The sequence below is a fragment of the Pistacia vera genome, unplaced genomic scaffold (assembly GCF_008641045.1).
Source record: "Pistacia vera cultivar Batoury unplaced genomic scaffold, PisVer_v2 Contig93, whole genome shotgun sequence".
NCBI lineage: Eukaryota > Viridiplantae > Streptophyta > Magnoliopsida > Sapindales > Anacardiaceae > Pistacia > Pistacia vera.
The window spans coordinates 1,623,421-1,644,544 of record NW_022196812.1 but is presented as its reverse complement, the minus strand read 5'-3'; the positions used below and the strand labels follow the sequence as shown (position 1 = coordinate 1,644,544).

Sequence of the window (21,124 nt, the reverse complement as noted above, 5' to 3'; positions counted from 1 at the left end):
ATGTAAATGGTTGCACCAAATGCTACCATACACACATATGGTGAGAACGCCATAATTTGGACTCAGAAAATAAATCGGTTTCTGAGTAACGGAGGTGAGGGGCCAAGAACATTGGCAATGAAGCAGTGGAGAGAAGAGATCGCAAGCGCAATGGGTATCTCACCTCTTTGTACACATGGTATAGTGAAAGCTGCTGCAAAGACGACAGTGATTGTTAAATTAATTAGAAAGTTTATATGCATAACACAAGCTTCCTTTCACATTTACCCACAACTGCATATTTAGTGGGTCAAGCTAATTGACTCGAAACTAACCAAACTCATCCCTTGCAGAAAAAGTCCTCGTGCAAAATCCCTACACATGTACAAAGCAACTTTTTCTTTATTAAAAACTTCACCCATGCCCTTCCCAGAGTGTAGGCTTTAACTTGAAAGGATTTTGAGTTGAAAGTTGATGACCAGGTCTGTTATCTCCTTGGCCATTGAGGAGGTGTAATTTTGGTGCACTACTTATCCTATTGGCTATTACGGCTGGCGGCAACAAAGTATATAAGGAGGTGATCAATAGAAACTGCATACAATATACGTAGTAGCTTACAGAAACAAGTCTATTGAATTAAAGAAAAACATAGAAATTGTAACTTAATTAGCAAATTAAGAACATTGCATATGTATTACATAAGGAGAGTTACATATTATTACTGTATTGGTTAAAACATGCTACGTCATAAGTGGATTAAACATTTCAATCAAAAGGGGAAACTGCAGCCTTGAAAAAAGATCATTGTGAGGCAACCAACAAAGGATAGTGGTAGATAAAGTTGAACCATTTATGAGAAAGGATCATGAACATGGCTTCACCAAAGGCTATCATCATGCATATGCAGAGAGGAGTAAAGCGATGTGGCCAATAAAAATCTTTGCAAGTACTCCAGAAAATCTTCTTCTGAATAACGTGAAGCGACGATGCCCATGAAAATCAGCAAAGAAGCACTGCTGGAAAAGAGTGCAAGCGCATCGAATATGATAAACGCTTGAACGATTTCTTAGAAAAAAAAAATAGGGGTCCCGTCATGTCATTGCCCCCTGGTAAAGTGAAAGCTGCAGCAAACACTACAGTGTTATGAGTGCAGCTGCAACAATGCAGGATGAAGCAGTTCTTTCATCCATTTTTCACCTTCTTTAACCAATTCTTATGTTCTTTGGTAAACCCTTCTTTAGGAGTTTTATTGGATCCATTTCGGTGTTCTTGGAGGGATGGATGCACATAACTTTTCACAGCCTGAGAACAAAATAACAACAATGTAAGTATAAATAGCATAAAATAAAACAACACCACAAATATAAATAGCTTTTAATCTTTGTGATTATTGCACGGTTAGTGCAAGCTATATAAAGAAGATATATCACTTGAACCATTTTAGTTCCTTTTGCATCTGTAATGCGGCTCCAGGGACTTGATCTGAGGTACCAACCTTCCAGTCAAATGCAATAGTTGTCAGTTTTTTCAACCTGCTGGCTGCTTTCCATCCCACAAAAATAAGTCCAATTATTTAGGAGACTAAAGACTTTATCTTGGCGATGTATTATTGCAATATGAAATATAGCATGACCATTTCGTCCCAAAAGCAGTAAGAATAGTAATAGGCGTCCAGAATTTCACGAACAATCTCGTCGATCCCCAATCTTGCGGCTGTAAGAATTGGGACTCTAATGACTTCAAGGCTGCTCAGTACTCCAAATAACCCTCCATGACACATCAATCTAACATTTCATCGGTTGCTTGTGCATTAACTTATATCGCGGATGAGTTTGATTCCTGGAACGTAATTCAACCAATTCAACAAAAGAATGTTTCCTTTAAAGTGTCATTCTAATTAGAATTGTTGAATGCTTAATATTACCTAGAGTCATAATGGCATGCCAAAGCATAAGGTGTAATTCATGCAACAAACAGCTGTGATATAACCAAAAAAAAAAAAAAAAAAAAATACAGTTTCTAATTAGAATCGTAAGTTAATAGAATTGAAAAGAGGATAAATTTAATTCAACTAATAATAAATTTAGATGGGAGATACCACAAACCAAATGCAGGAAAGATATGTCGACGGATACATCAAAAAAAAGAGATCTTTAGAGTTCTGAATTCTCATATTGATTTCTAATCTCTAACACACTTCCTGGGAATATATGTGTTCTTCTTGCACAGGAATACCTGCAAAGTGATGCAAAAGCTTATTAGCCACGATTTCTGAAATTCCTCAATTATAATAGATTATTATAATAAAACTAAAGATAAAGAACAAAAGAAGATGATAGAGAGTAGCGTACAGATAGATTAACTGTTGCAAATATCCCCACTGACTACCACTTGCAAATGCCAGGGCTTATTAGCCAGCGTTCTAAAACTCTTTCTCGTCCTCTGTTTTAGAACTAAGTCTGGATATTTCTTCAATAAATCAAAAGCTGCACCTGTAAATGTAGTTGACAAATATGGATGTTATGTAAATTGCCCAGTTTATAATCTATAAGGATTGCATTTACCATAGTGACCAGACGTGATTAAATCTATAAGCAGTTGAACGCCATGTCGTCATCCAGGGGAGCAGTTGTCACTTTCAGTAAATATTGATTATCTCCTTGTGGCCATATTTTGCTGCTGTGTGAATTGGAAGTAAACCAACGCGGTTTGTCTGTTTGGCAAATGATAATTCACCCCACAAAGGCTTCTGCAGCCTTTCTATTACCGTATAAAGAAGCCAAATAAAGCGGATTCGCCGTCTTCATCTGTCAACTGTTCTAGTGTGTGTGGAGGGACACTGATACGAGCTTCTCGATAAGCCAAGAGGGGGCACTTAACCTCTATGATTACGTGAAAAACGTTCCAATCAAATACTTTAATCGGTTTGGTCAAGGCAGTGGGATTTAGGAGTATGAAATCTTCTACACCTTTCCAATCATTTTGCCGTAAGCCTTGAATAGTTTCCAGCAACGACATGATCTCAATCTCCGCCCTCGATGGATTAACTGTTAGTTGTAAATTGTTAGACACAAATACTATTAGTTATTGAGAGCGTAAGCATTTAAGGATACTTAATGCTAAAATACTATATATAGGCTTTAGAAGCAATCGACTTTGTTATATACAGTAAAAGAACAAAGGAGATTCATAATTTCTCAGGACACTAATAATCATGGTCATTCGGACTCTTACATATGTATATATATGTGTGTGTGTGTGTATTTAACTTACTTTCTCTTTCGGAGGGCCATGACTGTGCACTGGGTTCAGCTTCACCGCGGACTTTATTCATTGCTGACCGTTTGCTCCATGTAAGTGATTTCCTATCCTTGTATTGTGACAGTCAAATCACAGATTCAAAAAACGAAGGAACAAACCAAGGGGAAGACAAGTTTCAATAGGTGTCAAGGACAAACTAATGAACTTCTGTTAAAATCAGTATTTAAAGAGCCATTTTTAATATTTAATAGACCTTGTGTAAAAGATTTTGAAGTTCTTTAACTCTGCTGCTTTTCAGTAGATTAATCTACGCAGCTCAGCAACCAAATTCTTTTGTTTTTTCCCTCTTATATTTGCTTAATTCAATTATAGTGTTTGTTCTAATTGGTGAGCTTTTGCTCAACGATATATATATATATGCAGACTGAAGCCTTTCATCAACTTTCATATATAATTCCTTTTCTCCAAATTGCCTTTTCATTTTCCTCCAGATTTTCCAGAAACATAGCGATATACTATTTCATTAATTAATGAACTAATGAATCTTCTTCTTAATGGTTTGCATCGGTTCATTTCTTCTGACAATCAAAGTTGCAATTTTCTTTCTACAAACAGTCAGGTGTGGGGATTTCTAGACAAATGGAATTCGGATAATCAGGAACTGTCCCTACAAATTGAAGAAAACCAAAAAGAAAAAGAAAAAGAAAAGGGAAAAGATAGTTGAAGAATGAAATAACCAAAGAACATAATGCTATTTGTACTTTATTCCATAATTAGTTCTCTATGTTTTATTTTGATGATTTATGCTATTTTTCTACCTGCATGTACTCCAATACGCTCTAGCTGGCTTTTCTGGTGGATAAATTCGTTTCGCATATATATATATTTATACTGGTATAAGGATCATCTCTTTCGTTCTTTACAAAAGAGGAGAAAAAGGGAGAAACTTCAACTTCAAAACCGAATTTAAGTAGGGATCAATTTGTTGTGAAGATCAAACTTCTGGTGGAACTCCAATATCACGTGAAAATAAAGAAGTTGATTAAATCTTCTGAAGATTTGAACTTCGGCTGAAGTCAGTGGTTTATATCCTATTCCTAAACTGGATGAGTCACATCGAATTTAAGTAGTATTAGATTATTAGTTTGATGTCCATTTATTCTATAAGTAATGCTACAGTTATCGACGGGTGTGCAACAAATTTGTGCACCGAATGACGTGATAAAATCTTGACCATTTATTTATTATCATAATATTAATCAACGGTCAAGATTTTACCACGTAATTCGATGACACATTCGGTGTAATTTTTCGATAACTATAATTTTCCTATTTATATCCTAAGATCACAAAGCCATTATGTTGAACATTAAATTATTTCGGCCAAGACTATTTGGGTTATCACTTCGACCCATGTCAATTGTTAGCTTAATATTCTTCTAAGCCCAATGTAAAGCCCATATTGTACCCATGTATTTAGCCCCATATTTGACCATGTATTAGCCTACCTTTGGGTTGTGACTAGAATATCTTGTAAAATATCTCATTATTAGAAAGTTGGAGGCAGTTATTAATTATAGAATGTGGTAGACAATATTTATTAGGGCATTGGTAAAGGGACTTGGGAGGGAGAAGACTCCCTTGAGTCTAGTAGTAAAAACAGGTACGGCCAAAAAAAAAGGTACAAAATTTTACAGGTATGTATGTAGTAAAAATAAATTTGTAAAAAATCGGTCATAAAATTAGATACAGAAAAAATACAATACGGGTTAATACGGCATATTGTTAATAACACGTTTTAAAAAATATAACAATATAATCTTGGTTTTAACACTTTTCATGGAACACATAGTTAAATCAATATAACATTTCAAATGCAAAGGTAAATACAGGTATGATAAAAAAAAAGTATGAGAATTTTACGGATATGATATAGCAAATGGTGAAAAATACGTTGTAAAAGTTGGGCACAATTTTGACACGGGATAATTAGTGAATAAAATGTCTGAGACATATAGTTGTGAAATATGGAGTGTTTGAAACATACGGAAATTTGCAAATGATGCGAACGAATTCACTAACTAGGCCCTTGAGCTTTAAAAAGGGGTGACACCCAACCATTTTGTATAAGCAAATTTGAGAAGCAATAGTATCTTGTCTTCAAAAACACTTTTCTTCTCAATTCTCCTAGTTAGTCTTGAGCTAAAAGACATTTTCCAACGATTTTTGGTTTTTGTTTATATTAATTTTTAAGATAAAGTCAGTAAGTGCTTAAAGAATGAATTTGAAACCAATACTGCGTTATGCACAGATGAGGTATAATTTTAAACCGCTAAAGTTAAAATTCATGCTAAGGACTAGGCTGCTCTGTTTGGTTGTAATGTGGTGCTCTGGTTTTGTTCTGCTTTCAGTTCAACGTTTCTATCAGTTTATAATAACTATCAATTAAGTGTTATTACAATAAATATAAGAAGAAATTGAAACTGATAAGATATATAGTTAAACAAGAAAGACCTTGTTTAGCTCCTGAAGAATAATTACAATGGTCATACATCCTCAGTTGCTTAATTGCGGTTAAAGCGAATAGTGGCCTAAGGGTATAAAATATCGACCAAGAGAGGAAACTGCATCCATGCAAATAACGGACGGAAGACAACCAAGTGAGGCAATTGAATGATAACCAATTTCCATGGGTTTGAAAGAACGATGTAATATGTTGCACCAAACGCTACCACCATGCTTGCAATTGAAAAGAACAAGGTCATAAGGCAACCATAATTCCTTGGCAACGACTCCAAAAAATCCTCTTTGAGTAATGTCAAGTGAGGATTCCAAGAACATTAGCACTGAAGCGGGTAGAAGAAATGAATGCAAGGGCATCTGATATAGCAAAGACTAGAAAGGTATTTCGTCATGAAATTGGGTATGCCGTCATTATTGTTGCCCCTGGTACAGGAAAAGCGCTGCAAACCTACTGTGTTTATAGTGCTGCTACAAGAGTGCATGATGAATCAGTACCCTTATCATTTTTCACCTTCTTTAAACTAAACCTTGTGTTCTTCCGTAAACACTTCTCTAGGAGTTTTATTGAATGAATTTTTTTGATCTTGAAAGGATGAATGGACATAACTTTCCACAGCCTGAACATGAAAAACATATTAATTATCAAAAAAAACAGAAAACTTTAAATTTCTTAAAAACCCTACAGACCTGCAATCTTTTCTGAAACTTCTGTTTATTTGAAGAAAATTTATTTATAAGCCTATAGAAGCTACATGTAATATATTTCCGTAGAGAAATGAAAGTAGAACATTTTGTGGTTGACAACCTTCTGATACCAAGATCAAAAAAGGGCTATAGTGATCAAGAAATTCCAAGAATAGTCGTTTTGACATTCTATATTAAAGATTATTATTAAAAAAAAAGTATTATCAAACTTCTATTAATTGCATGGTTAGATGCTAGCTATACGCAAAAGATATATCACCTTAAGCCATTGTAACTCTCTCTGCATCTGGTGCTGCACCAGAGACTCGACTTGAAGGTACCAACCTTCCAGTTAAATGCAACATGTTGTCGCATTTTTCATTTCTCGATTGTGCTTTCCACTCCTATATAAATAAGTCCATTTCATTTATGAGACTAAAAACTTTGTCTTGGGGATGTAAATTGAGGATGAAATATATTATGTTGTTCATCTTACAAAAAGTAAAGATAAGAAATAGGCATTGAAAATTCACGTACAATCTCGCGAATCCCGAATCTTGTGGCTGTTAAAATTGGAGTAGCCAATGGCTTCGAGGCTTCAGCATTAATCCAATAAATCCCTCAGGCACATCATTCTAACTATTTCAAGGGTTTGAATGTGCATCAACTTTATATCACTTATGTATTTGATGCCCGGAACTGTAATTCAACTCAAGTCAGCAGAAGAAATATGTCTTTAAAGTACTTATTCTAATTAGAAATAGTTGAATACCTATATTAATGAGGGCATTCCACAGCATAATGTGAAACTTTTGGCAAGGCAGCTATGATATAAAACAAATTAAATAGCATCTTTTAATTAGTATTATAAGTAATAGAATTTAAAAGAGGATCATTAAATAAATTTAGATATGGGAGGTGATCCAGAAACCAGATATAGTAGAGATTTGTCGACTAATAGATCCAACATAAGTGAATTTTTTGAACTTCTTTAAAGTCTCAATTCGACTCTTTGTGTCTCCAAGCGCAGTTTTAGGATAATGAATATGTTCTTCCTGCACAGGAATCCCTGCAAAAACATGCAAGCGATGTTAATTTTGACATACTGTCTAGTGATATATTCCATATAGAAAGTAGCTACAGAGTAGCATATATACAATGATAGATTAAACGTAGTCAATATCCAAACCGACTCCCACTTTCAAATGCCAGTGGCTTATAAGCTAGCTCTTCTAGTATACTTCCTCTGTCCTCATTTTCAGTTACTAAGTTTGGATATTTCTTCAATAAATCAAAAGCTGAACCTGTAAATGGAGTTGAGGTAACATAATTATTGACAAATGCTTTCAGAGTTTACGTTGACAATTGAATGTTATCTTAACTAATACGGAATATATATGGCAATGACACTTACTATAGAGACCAGAACTGATAAAAGATTTAAGCAGTTCAACGCCGGTCTCACCATCGATACGAGCTTCTCGATAAGCCAAGAGGGAGTAACTAACTTTCGAGTTATTATGTGAAAAAAGATATACGGTGTATAAATTCTAATAATGGCGGTCAAGGCATTGGGATTTTGGGTTATAAAATCTTCTACACCCTTCCAATCATTTTGTTGTACAGCCTTGCATAATTTCCAGTACTGAACATGATCCTCATTAATTGCAAATTATATGCCCACATCAACATATGACAAAGTAAATTAGACATAAATACTATTAGCGATGGGTTCTTTGTTTTAATTAACCTTGTTCATTAACTAAAATATGCCCATATCCAATAAATTTAAGTAATGTTTGGGTCTAAGAAGAAATTACACACGAGAAAGTTTGTGAGACACAAATACTGTTAAGTAATTAAATGATACCATCAGAATTTAACTTACTTTCTATCTTTGGAGGGTCATGAATCCTACTAATGGACTCTTCATTTCTGATAAAGCTGTTAGGTTGAACAGGCTCCAGCACTTCACCTTTATCACTGACCTTTTGCTCTATGCAATTTATTTTTTCTTCCCTCTCTTTGTATCCTTCCAAATGTTGAAAATATAGTGACAATTTCCAAGATTTGAAAGCCAAGGAAAGAAATATGAGGAGGAAAACAAGTTTTAAGAGTCGATCTTTAAGGAGAAATTAATAAACATACATATGTTATAATCTGTATTTATTGAGGCCTCCCCCGGCATTAATTAAGAAATGTGTCAATAATTTGAGTTGTTGCAAAGTAATACCTTCCCCGTTCCCCTCGAAATGAAACTTTTGAAATTTTTTATTGTTCTTTGAGTGAAAACAAGGGATGTTCTTTTCACTTTTATGATATTGTTCTTTGTTTTTACTTTGTTCTTTATCTCTACGGCTTTGCTTTCGCCCTCATTTTGCTTTTGCTTTAACAAATCAATGTCTATGTTCGTAAATATGTTTATCTTTAAGCTGTAATGCTTTAAGATAGGATTAAAACGTGAGCCAATTGCATATGGGGGTTAAGCTTTCTGATTTGTACCATTTTTTCCGTTTGCAAACAGAATATTTATGTACCATTTTTTGTATTGGCATTAGTTCATTTCTTAACTAGCAATCAAAGTTGAAATTCTATTCTTTTAAAACTAGAAAGTGTTGGGAATTCAGATAACAAGGAACATTTCCAGGCAAATGGACAAAATAAAAAAAAATAAAAAAACAATTCATTTATAAAGAGATTACATAAAAACAAAAACAAAATAAAGACTGCTAATATTTTTGTTTTCTGCTTATTTAATTTATCTTTGTTATAAAGAATTAGTATATAATTACATCTACTTCAAAGAGCTAAACCGGCTAGCCGCTTGCCCTTCCTATACAAATTTCTATACTAGGAAATTAGTGGACTTCTGAAGTACCTAAATTATGCCAAATTCGGAACTTCAGTTGTCTGTGAAGAAGTCTTTTGGTATTTTCCCTGTGGTTAATTCCGTAATTTGTAGGCTATTTGGAGTTCTCTCTCTTTTAATAAAAATTTGACGATATCTCTTAAGTAATTCCAGAAAATCCAGAATAAAAAACCTGCAGACAGAATCACACAAACTCTGTTTTTTGGCTCTGTAGTTATCAGTTTATTATGCAAATTACAAACAATTTTCGCATAATATTTCATCTGCTGTTACAAAACCATATTTAGCTACTGAAGACAAGAAATAGAAATGGAAAAGACTAAGGGCAGTTACAAAACCATGATTAGCTCTCTGTTTTTGTAATCTATAAATTCCATTATCTGTTAATCATGTCAAATCATCTTATTGTTCCAAAAATCAGACTGTCAATTCTCTACAATACAAGTTGGACAGCACAAAAACTTGTTAACATGAAGTTAATTGCTTGGTCTTATCAAATTGCTGTTGTGAGCTTTACAATCCGGACCCTGGACTACAAATTCTTGATTTTGCTTGTTTGGTAACAACTTAGCTTCTTCTTTGGTGGAGCAGACTACATTCCTTGACGATGCTACTGTGAAGAAGCTTAAGGGTATTCTTGGTGGCCTGGCTAGATTGCCAAGAAATTATAAATTGTATTTCTTCTTATCATATTAATTCTCTGCCTCTTGTAGTTCTCCGAGCTATGAAATTTTCTGATTAATTAATTAATGAATTTGTGGATTTCTATTTTCGTACAATGCCGGATATGTAGAGTTTATATAACTTTACATCATCCATTTATCTAACTGTAAGTACCTATTACCAATAAAAAAATGAATACAATGATATTAGACCTTGGATTTATATCTGCTTTATGGAATTTAGAAAAAAAAAAATCAACTCAACTAGATCTTTTAAGTTATCCCAGTAAATAATCTTTCTAGAAATTTTCAAATTGAATTCCAAAGTTGATAAAATGTTGTGGTAGAAAATTAAATTAAGCGACAAATTAAACAATAGAACTGCTAGAAAGGCAAGAGATAATCTTATCCTCTGTATGGGCGTATGGTTAAGGCTTCTTTGCTTGTCAACGTAACGCCGGCCACTCTCTTCCCATTTGTTTTGTCCACACAATAAATTAAATGGAAGACTTTATATAGTCCTAGTTAAAAATGCACTGTTTGATCTGGTCAGCACTTCCATATATATTTTAACAATGCTCTGATTTTTGAATTGGGAATTTAATCTTTAACAATAATACTAAACGATAAATGTTATAGGAAATAAAAGGAAGTGAATATGATGAGTTTATTTACTTTTTCGTTCATTTCTTACACTCTTTTACAATAACATTTATAAGATTTTTTGTGTGTTTAACATTACTCAAATCTTAATTATATTAACAATGATCACTCTTGCATGTGAGTTTATACGAATAGTTTTGTCTTTTTAACAATGAATCTTGCGTGTAACTGTAGTTTAAGTCGAATCTTAAATTCGGATATTTTAGATACCCACTTGAGAATTTTACAGTGTTGACATATTGATCAATCTATAGAGAATGAGAAAAATCACTGACCTTGCCTAGCAAAACCTCCCATTTTTCCTTCTCCTATATTTCATTAACATTAATGCTTTAATTAATCTGATTTTCATTTTGTTACTGAAGTACTGTATAAAAATTAATTAAATAGGAGCTAATAAATGAATTTATTATAAAACAGAAGTCAAATTTTGATACAAAGTCGAATTTATTTTATTAAACGAGGAACAATTAACTTGTTGTATATATATCTGAGAGAGGAGAGAGAGAGAAGAGAATTACTTCCCATTCCTTCCTTTGATGGAAAAATACTATCCATAAGTGGAAGAGATCATTTCAAACAAGAGAGGAAACTGCCACATTGCAAATAAGGTCACTGGGAGACTACCAAGAAGGAAATTGGGAAGATAGTCCATTTCCATTGATGATGCAATTGATGTAGAACGTTGCACCATGGCTACCATCATGCTTGCAATAGAAAAGAACAAGGTGATTTGGCCGATACTTCTCTGGCAAGGACTTCAAAAATCATCTGGCGAGTAACGCATAGTAAGGATTCCCAAGAACATTAACACTGAAGCAGTGGAAGAAACGAATGCAAGCGCATCTGATATGGCGAAAATAATAAAAGCCGGTCCTTTAGTGTTGGTGCCTCCTCCTGGTACAGTGAAAGCGGCGGCAAATGCTATGGTGATTATGAGTGCAGCAACAACCGAGCATGATGTAGCACTCCCCTTCATCGAATTTTCACCTTCTTAACTAATGTCTTATGTTTCTCCTCAAATACTTCTCTAGGAGTTTTACTTTCTTTATTTTTCATCTCACGCATGGATGGAAGCACAAAATTTTCCACAGCCTGATGAAAGTTTACATCTAATGTTAGACATATGGTAGTTTTAATAAATCTGAATCTAATAAATTAATGTTGCGTTTAATATATCACATACACAGAATATCATGTGAAAAAGTTTTTAAGGAAATAATACAGAAAAAGCTTTATGTGAATATAAATCTTTTGAAGAGTGAAATTAGTTTATTTTGAATAAATCATAAATGTTACCCGATATCAAATGTATACTTTTCCTTCTTCTTTCACATTTTTAAATTTTATAAGCACAAAAGTTTTGTAAAATAGTACCAAGAAGATTGGGACGACATAAAGTAATTAATTAGTTCTAAAAAGACTACTCAATTTATATAATCACCTTAACCATTGCACCTCCCGCTGCATTTGCAATACTGAACCTGCATTTCTTGAAGTTGACGACTTTCCGGCTAAGTGCAGATGTTGTTAAGATCATTGTCCATGTACTGTGACAAAAATTTCCCAGCCTCCTTTACATGAAACAAAAAACTATTTTTTGACGATTCAAACTGCAAGCTGCAGCACATTTTTTCCACTTCGTCAAAGAAAAAAGAGCAGAATCATACACCTTCAAAATTTCTTCGACAATCTCCAAATTCCCAATCTGTAGCTATGAGATTGGTTGCTTTAATGTCTCTAAAGCTTTTTCAAAGTCCCAAACAACTCCCCCACAGATTGTTCTTACAATTCAAGCGCTTGCATGTGATTTAACTTTTCATCAGTATCCGTTTGATGCATGGGGCTGTATATATATATTATATAATATATATATATATATATTATATATATATATTATATATGAACTCAAGTCTATAAATGAGATTATTTTTATTTAAAGAACCTGGTCAAATAATTCACACACCATTAAATCCTTACCTAGCTGCATGAGGACTTCCAGAACATAGATTTCAATTTTTGGCGCATTCCACCTATATATATAGACAATAGCTTTTAGTGTTGACTTTGAAAGGTCAATTATCGTGGTCTATATACGGAAAATTATGAAAGGCAAAACTTAGAGAGATTTACTATTAAAATACTAGCAGATATCTCGATATCTCTGGGGATTTCCGTTCTCCATCTACCTTCCAGGATTTTGGAAATCGGTCTTTTCGGCCTGAGGGAAGGCATATTATCATCTTCCACTGGAATGCCTGCAAATACATACTCGTGAGAAATTTAGGCATCTTTATGTTGGATACAACTTGAACTGCAGATAAGGTTTCCTATGACTTCAACACTACTAGTGTAATTTGAAACTCAAAAGTAATTTCTTCAACATAAACTGTCAGAAAACACATGGGTTATGTATTTGTGGAAATATCCTTGATTTTTTTAATCTGAACCACCCTCAAATTTCAAGGATGGTGCAAATGATCAAGAAATTAATTATTATTTTTTTTAAAAATCCCTAGACTATAATGAGAAGATTATGTGATATGTGGGTGCATTAGACATGTGATTGACAAAGTGAAAGATAGCGGGATTATTTGATACAACTATAGATGAAGCGTTGCAAAAATCCAATCCGACTCCCACTTTTAAACCACTTAGGCTTTGCGCCAGCGTTCCTAAAATCCACTCTTTTTGCTTTGGATGCAAACCACGATCGCGCAGTTGGTTCTTAAATACACGAAAAGTTATACCTTGCATAGAGAGAAACTAAATAACAGCGAGCACAACTTGTATTGTTTAAAGAAGCCAAAAGTCAACTATGAGACTATGCCATAATTAATAAATTAAATAGTTCTAAGTGAAAAAAAGATATCCCGCATATTTAAGGTTTAAATTGCACTAACCCAATGGATAGAAACACCGAGCAGAAATAGAACCAGCAGAATTGGTTCTGTGTTTCTTCTATTAGTAATCTAGTCCGTGGAAGTAAAATTGAACTACTTCCTCGTGTCCAAAATTGCTGCCATGAATTGGAAGGATATTGCTCATAGGCCCCATACTTAGAAGTGCGTTTGTGAATCAGGGCAAGATTTACAATGATTTCTACGGCTTTTTTATTGCCAAGAGCTGCTGCTAACGATAAAGCCGTCGCGCCACTAGCATCTTTTGCCAATACAGATTCTGTAAACTTCGGTACACTCTCTCGCAACAATGAAATTGCGGCGTCTTATCTATAGTCACATTACGTGGAAAAAGGTTGAAGAAATTTCGGAAATCTGTCCGTGAACACCTGCGGGTAATTCTCTAGTGAATTCTCCAACAGCTTTCCATCATCCTGTTGTATAGCTCGCGTAATGGCCAGTACCGAACAAACTTCTCCTTATCAACTTCTGCACCCGCTATCAATTTCTTCATCATTTCTGTATATATTGAGAAAGTAGGTAATATAAGTGCAAGCTATATTAGACATTAAATCATCAGTAAAGTATAATGAATGAAAAACCAATTAGTAAAGTTCCCTTCTAATTCACAGAAGTTCCATGTATGTTATTTGTCTAACTTTTGCTGGTCAAGTGATCGCTGATCAGTAAAATTTTAGAGAAACATTGCACCAGTTTTCAAGTTATATAAGGCAATACCTCATCCAATTCGTAAAGAAGAATTGGAAATATAATTTGAGTTGTGGGAAGCAATACCTTACTTCCCCACATAAAACTTTTGGAATTTTTTATTGTTCTTTGAGTGAAAACCTGGTAAGTATTTTTATTTTTTTTATCTTATTGAAATGCATCCATCACGTGGCACTTTTTTTTTGAATTTTATCTCTGGGCTTTGCTTTGCCCTTCTTGTACTTCTCTTTACGTTTGTAGAATTTCATATATGGAAGAAATATTTCTTACCAAAAAATTGATGTTCACAGTTCGAAATTGTATGACTTAATTAACCAATAAAATTTTATGAGATAACATTCAAGCTGTATTTAAACATAGGATTAATATGAGATGCCATTTGCATCTGTTGGTTAAGCTTTCAATAATTTGTACCATCTTTTTCATTTGATCATCTCAAGAAATATCAGTCCATTTTTTTTTTTTTTTTTACATGCAAGCTCAGTACAATTTTCATCAATTTTATGAAAATTTAATGCATCTATTCATTTCTTAGTTAACAATCAAAGTTGCAATTCTCTTTTAAACAAAAATTACGTTAGGAATTCAGGTAACTATGAATATGTCCCCACAAACTGGACAGCAATAAGCTAGCAAATAAAATAAAAGAAGAAGATACGTTATATAAATTCCATAACTCCTCTCTCTCTCTCTCTCCCTCCTCTCCAAAGAACCCCGTCTCTCCCTCTCTTCTATAATTATATATATATATATATATATTGTTACTTTTGGGATTGTTTTGTTGTTGATATATTGTTAAATGTTGCGAAAAAGAGCCGACTGTATACATAGTAATCTCAATATTTTAATTAGAAAACAATAATATGGAATCATTAACTATCTCTTGGTGGTCCAGTGGTTTGATAAGAATTTTTGAGTGTATTACTTAAGAGATCCTGAGTTTGAGTTCTCCTCGGTTACTAATAGGAGTAGTAACTGAAGCTTTTACCTAATCGGTAGTTTCAAAGTCTCGAAGGGTTAGTTGAGATACGCGTAAATTGGTTCAAACACCTTTAATAAAAAAAAAAAAATCATCACAATTATTAACCTTCTCAACAAAATATAAAAAGGATTAACGTGGTTCATACCAATAACAAGTAACAACATATGAAAATACAAAATAGGTAGAATCTTATTTAAGAGAGAGTATTACCTGAAATTATTTATTGAACTAGAAATTCGACAAAGTGTCATGTATCGATAACAAACAATTTATTATAAATTTATAAAGAGATTATATGTAGATAGACTTTGAGAGAAAAAAAATACAAGTCTTAATTAATATTTATATATTATGCCTAATTTGATTTCACTATACAAAATTAGATATATAAATATATAATTTTTTTTTTTCTTCAAAGAACGCAACCGGCTAGCCTCTAGCAGGCCCTCTAATGGCCGTAGACGGAGTCATGGGGTCAAGTGGCCGTAGATTTAGATAGAAAGTGAATACAATTAATATTAGACCTTAAATTTATATCTTTTAAGACCTTAAATTAATATTATTTATCTGCAGTTTCAAAACCATGATTAGCTAGGGAAGACAAAAATTGAAAAACGCAAAAGACCAGAGAAGTTGATAGATTACTTGGAATCGAAATACTTGAATGAAAACTTTTGTAAATATATAAGACATTATTAATACTCATCATCCTGCATCGTTGGAAAGCGAAGGGAAAAATATATAGGGCGAAGAACATGCCGAAGCCGAATACTGTTGAATATTAAACTTGATTTGAGCCTAATAATATCTGGGTTTATCAATTAAACAGGCTTATAGATTGCTAGTTTAATATTTCTTCCTAAGCCCAAGTAAAACCTATATTTGACTCATATATCTAACCCAACCATAATGGGCTTTGTACTTAGAAAGATCTTATAACAATATCTCATTTATTAGTGAGCTGTTATGTAGTTATTAATTATGGAAAGTGGTAGATGATATTTATTAGGGTATATATTAGTTATGAAGGGGGTGACCTTTAGCCATTTTGTACCAGCAAAAATTTGTGACCTCTCTTCTAAGACACTTAGGCTCCGTTTGGTTGTCAATTGGGAATACTACTTTTAGTATTCCCAAAAAAGTTAAACAGTAAAATACCCAAAAACTCACAATATTATTCAACTTTATTCAATATTTTTTAAACTCCCTAAATTTGTTAATTCAATTAAATACCTCTAAATATTTTTAATGTTTTTGTTACAGCAACTCCGGCCACCCTCCGGCGGTAGTGGCCGGCTGTTCGTATTTGACATTGGGTTGGGGGTGTTTTTGTTAACTTTTAAGATTTTATTATAGGGGGTGTTTTGTAAAGAAACAAATATAAGGGGTATTTTATAATTTATAAATCCTACATCGTAATACCCGCCCAATTCAACTTTTTTTTTTTACTTTTTTCAAAAAACTTTTCCTAAAAACACCCAATTGTGAACCAAACGGAGCCTTACTTTTCTCAATTCCTCCTAATTAGTATTGAGCTAAAAAGCTCCTCTTCCAACATATAAGAGGATACTAAAAGTCTTACAAGTAAATATATGTTTTCCATAAATCAATTCTTGACTAGTTTTTTCATATATCTTGTTATATGTTGTAAAATTAGTCAGGAGAGTAATAGATTGTTGAAAGACTATTCCGATGGAGTCCACTTTGCAGAGCGTACCACCAGATATGGCAGCAGACCATCGTCGTGGCTGGCCGTATGATGAAACTACTGATAATTTAATTTTTTTTAGTTTTATATGAGAGAGTATAGAAGGTACAAAAATTTCAATCTAAACCTTTATCGAACAACACTTATTATTTAGAAAACAGTATTATTGTACTCTGTTTCTCTGGGAGTTTACCTTTCCTAATCATATTTAAAAAGAAAAAGAAAAAGGAAGGACCCAAGAAGAGTAAGTATATGCACACCAATAATCATATTTAAAGAGTGGAATTAATATTTACCAGCCCTATTTAGTTCAGGGACAAATCGTCTCTATATGAGAATTACACCCTAATTTACTTAATTGCTTGAAAAATGCTTGATGTATAAGTGGATTAGTAAATTTCAACGAATAGAGGAAAACGCAACAAGGTAAATAAGGTCACTGGGATACAACCAAGCAAGACAATTGGTCCATGGATGAAACATAACTATGTAAATGGTTGCACCAAATGCTACCATCACACCATATGGTGAGAACGCCATAATTTGGACTTCAGAAATTAAATCGGTTTCTGAGTAACGGAGGTGAGGATGGCCAAGAACATTGGCAATGAAGCAGTGGAAGAGAAGAGATCGCAAGCGCAATGGGTATCTCACCCTCTTTGTTACCACCTGGTATAGTGAAAGCTGCTGCAAAGACGACAGTGATTGTTAAATTAATATAGAAAGTTTATATGCATAACACAAGCTTCCTTTCACATTTACCCACAACTGCATATTTTAGTGGGTCAAGCTAATTGACTCGAAACTAACCAAACTTCAATCCCTTGCAAGAAAAAGTCCTCGTGCAAAATCCCTACACATGTACAAAGCAAACCTTTTTCTTTATTAAAAACTTCACCCGTGCCCTTCCCAGAAGATGTAGGCTTTAACTTGAAAGGATTTTGAGTTGAAAAGTTGATGACCAGGTCTGTTATCTCCTTGGCCATTGAGGAGGTGTAATTTTGGTGCACTACTTATCCTATTGGCTATTATCGGCTGGCGGCAACAAAGTTTATATAAGGAGGTGATCAATAGAAACTGCATACAATATACGTAGTAGCTTACAGAAACAAGTCTATTGAATTAAAGAAAAACATAGAAATTGTAACTTAATTAGCAAATTAAGAACATTGCATATGTATTACATAAGGAGAGTTACATTATTCATTACTGTATTGGTTAAAACATGCTACGTCCATAAGTGGATAAAAACATTTCAATCAAAAGGGGAAACTGCAGCCTTGAAAATAAGATCATTGTGAGGCAACCAACAAAGGATAGTGGTAGATAAAGTGGTAACCATTTATGAGAAAGGATCATGAACATGGCTTCACCAAAGGCTATCATCATGCATATGACAGAGAGGAGTAAAGCGATGTGGCCCATAATAAAATTCTTTGGCAAGTACTCCAGAAAATCTTCTTCTGAATAACGTGAAGCGACGATGCCCATGAACATCAGCAAAGAAGCACTGCTGGAAAAGAGTGCAAGCGCATCGAATATGATAAAGGCTTTGAACGATTTCTTAGACAAAAAATTAGGGGTCCCGTCATTGTCATTGCCCCCTGGTAAAGTGAAAGCTGCAGCAAACACTACAGTGATTATGAGTGCGGCTGCAACAATGCAGGATGAAGCAGTCTCCTTCATCCATTTTTCACCTTCTTTAACCAATTCCTTGTGTTCTTCGGTAAACACTTCTTTAGGAGTTTTATTGGATCCATTTCGTTGTTCTTGGAGGGATGGATGCACATAACTTTTCACAGCCTGAGAACAAAATTAACAACAATGTAAGTATAAATAGCATAAAATAAAACAACACCACAAATATAAATAGCTTTTAATCTTTGTGATTATTGCACGGTTAGTGCAAGCTATATAAAGAAGATATATCACCTTGAACCATTTTAGTTCCTTTTGCATCTGCAATGCGGCTCCAGGGACTTGATCTGATGGTACCAACCTTCCAGTTAAATGCAATATGTTGTCAGTTTTTTCATCCTTGCTGGCTGCTTTCCACTCCCATAAAAATAAGTCCAATTTATTTAGGAGACTAAAGACTTTTTCTTGGCGATGTATTATTGCAATATGAAATATAGCATGACCATTTTCGTCCCAAAAGCAGTAAGAATAGTAATAGGCGTCCAGAATTTCACGAACAATCTCGTAGATCCCCAATCTTGTGGCTGTAAGAATTGGGACTCTTAATGACTTCAAGGCTTCATCAGTACTCCAAATAACTCCCTCATGACACATCAATCTAACAATTTCAACGGTTTGCTTGTGCATTAACTTTGTATCACGGATGAGTTTGATTCCTGGAACTGTAATTCAACAAAAGAATATGTCCTTTAAAGTGCTCATTCTAATTAGAAATAGTTGAATGCTTAATATTTACCTAGAGTCATAATGGCATGCCAAAGCATAAGGTGTAATTTCATGCACACAACAGCTGTGATATAACCAAAAAAAAAAAAAAAATACAGTTTCTAATTAGAATCGTAAGTTAATAGAATTGAAAAGAGGAATAAATTTATTATTTCAACTAATACATATAAATTTAGATGGGATGTGATCCACAAACCAAATGCAGGAAAGATATGTCGACGGATACATCCAAAAAAAGAGAATCTCTTAGAATTCTCATATTGATTTTCTACATCTCTAACCACACTTCCTGGGAAATATATGTGTTCTTCTTGCACAGGAATACCTGCAAAGTGATGCAAAAGCTTATTAGCCAGCACTTCTGAAATTCCTCAATTAATAATAAAAACTAAAGATAAAGAATAAAAGGAGATGATAGAGAGTAACGTACAATGATAGACTAACTGCTGCAAATATCCCAACTGACTACCACTTGCAAATGCCAGTGGCTTATTAGCTAGCGCTTCTAAAACGCTTCCTCTGTCCTCTGTTTTAGAAACTAAGTCTGGATATTTCTTCAATAAATCAAAAGCTGCACCTGTAAATGTAGTTGACAAATATTGGATGTTATGTAAATTGCCTATTTTGAAATCTATAAGGATAGTATTTAGTATTTACCATAGTGACCAGACGTGATTAAATCTATAAGGAGTTGAACGCCATTGACGTCATTCAAGGGAGTCCTTGTCACTTCCAGTAAATATTGAATTATCTCCTTGTGGCCATATTTTGCAGCTGTGTGAATTGGAAGTAAACCAACGCGGTTCGTCCTGTCTGGCAAATGATAATTCAACCCCACAAAGGCTTCTGCAGCCTTTCTATTGCCGTATATAGAAGCGCCATGAATAAAGCCGATTCGTCGTCTTGATCTGTCAACTGTTCTAGTGTGTTTGGATTTACATCTGATACGAGCGTCTTGATAAGCCAAGGGGGGGCACTTAACTCTCGACTGATTACGTGAAAAACCGTTTCCCTCTCATATACTTTAATCGGTTCGGTCAAGAGAGCGGGATTTAGGCGTATGAAATCTGCTACACCTTTCCAATCATTTTGCCGTATAGCCTTGAATAGCTTCCACCACCGAACATGATCCTCAATCTCCGCCCTCGAAGGATTAACTGTTAATTGTAAATTGTTAGACACAAAATACTATCAGTCATTGAATGAGTATAAGAATTTAATACTAAATACTCTTAGTGTATCACAAGATAAAGTTCAAAAGTCATTGTTTCCTGTTTCTCAAAGATTATAGGCTTTTAGAAGCAATCGTTTTCCTAAAGAAAGGTTGATATACACGTATATGTGTGTGTGTGTATTTGACTTACATTCTCTCTTCGGAGGGCCATGACGGCTGCTACTGGGTTCAGCTTCACCGCTGGACTTTATTTCATTGCTGACCGTTTGCTCCATGTAAGTGATTTCCTCTCTTTCTATATATTGTGACAATCAAGTCCAAGATTCAAAAAACGAAGGAACAAAACCAAGGGGAAGACAAGTTTCAATAGGTGTCCAGGACAAACTAATGAACTTCTGTTCAAATCAGTATTTAAAGAGCCATTTTTACAATATTTAATTAGACCTTGTTGTAAAAGATTTTGAAGTTTCTTTTACTCTGCAGCTTTTCAGTAGATTAATCTACACAGCTCAACAATCAAATTCTTTTTGTTCTTTTTTCCCTCTTATATTTGCTTAATTCAATTA

The 21,124-nt window shown here is 34.0% G+C and overlaps 1 protein-coding gene across 1 annotated transcript; it reads right to left on the bottom strand.

Annotated features, from left to right (window-relative positions):
- Positions 1–18,121: 18,121 nt before the first annotated feature.
- On the bottom strand, positions 18,122–20,833 carry LOC116120353 (ankyrin repeat-containing protein At5g02620-like). The gene is made up of 7 exons (XM_031406305.1): positions 20,749–20,833; positions 20,218–20,541; positions 19,815–20,003; positions 19,581–19,709; positions 19,395–19,448; positions 18,893–19,320; positions 18,122–18,763 (listed from the first exon to the last, which is right to left on the bottom strand). Exons 1-7 carry the CDS (start codon positions 20,831–20,833, stop codon positions 18,179–18,181), a joined length of 1,794 nt encoding a protein of 597 aa, XP_031262165.1. The 3' UTR covers positions 18,122–18,178.
- Between the last annotated feature and the right edge of the window lie 291 nt (positions 20,834–21,124).

Excerpts from the sequence above, each read along its gene's own strand:
- LOC116120353 (XM_031406305.1), bottom strand. The coding sequence starts at position 20,833 with ATGGAGCAAACGGTCAGCAATGAAATAAAGTCCAGCGGTGAAGCTGAA. Across the intron at positions 19,710-19,814 it reads GCAGCAGTTAGTCTATCATT|GTATTCCTGTGCAAGAAGAA; the intron begins GTACGTTACTCT and ends ATCACTTTGCAG. Across the intron at positions 19,321-19,394 it reads GCATGCCATTATGACTCTAG|TTCCAGGAATCAAACTCATC; the intron begins GTAAATATTAAG and ends GTTGAATTACAG.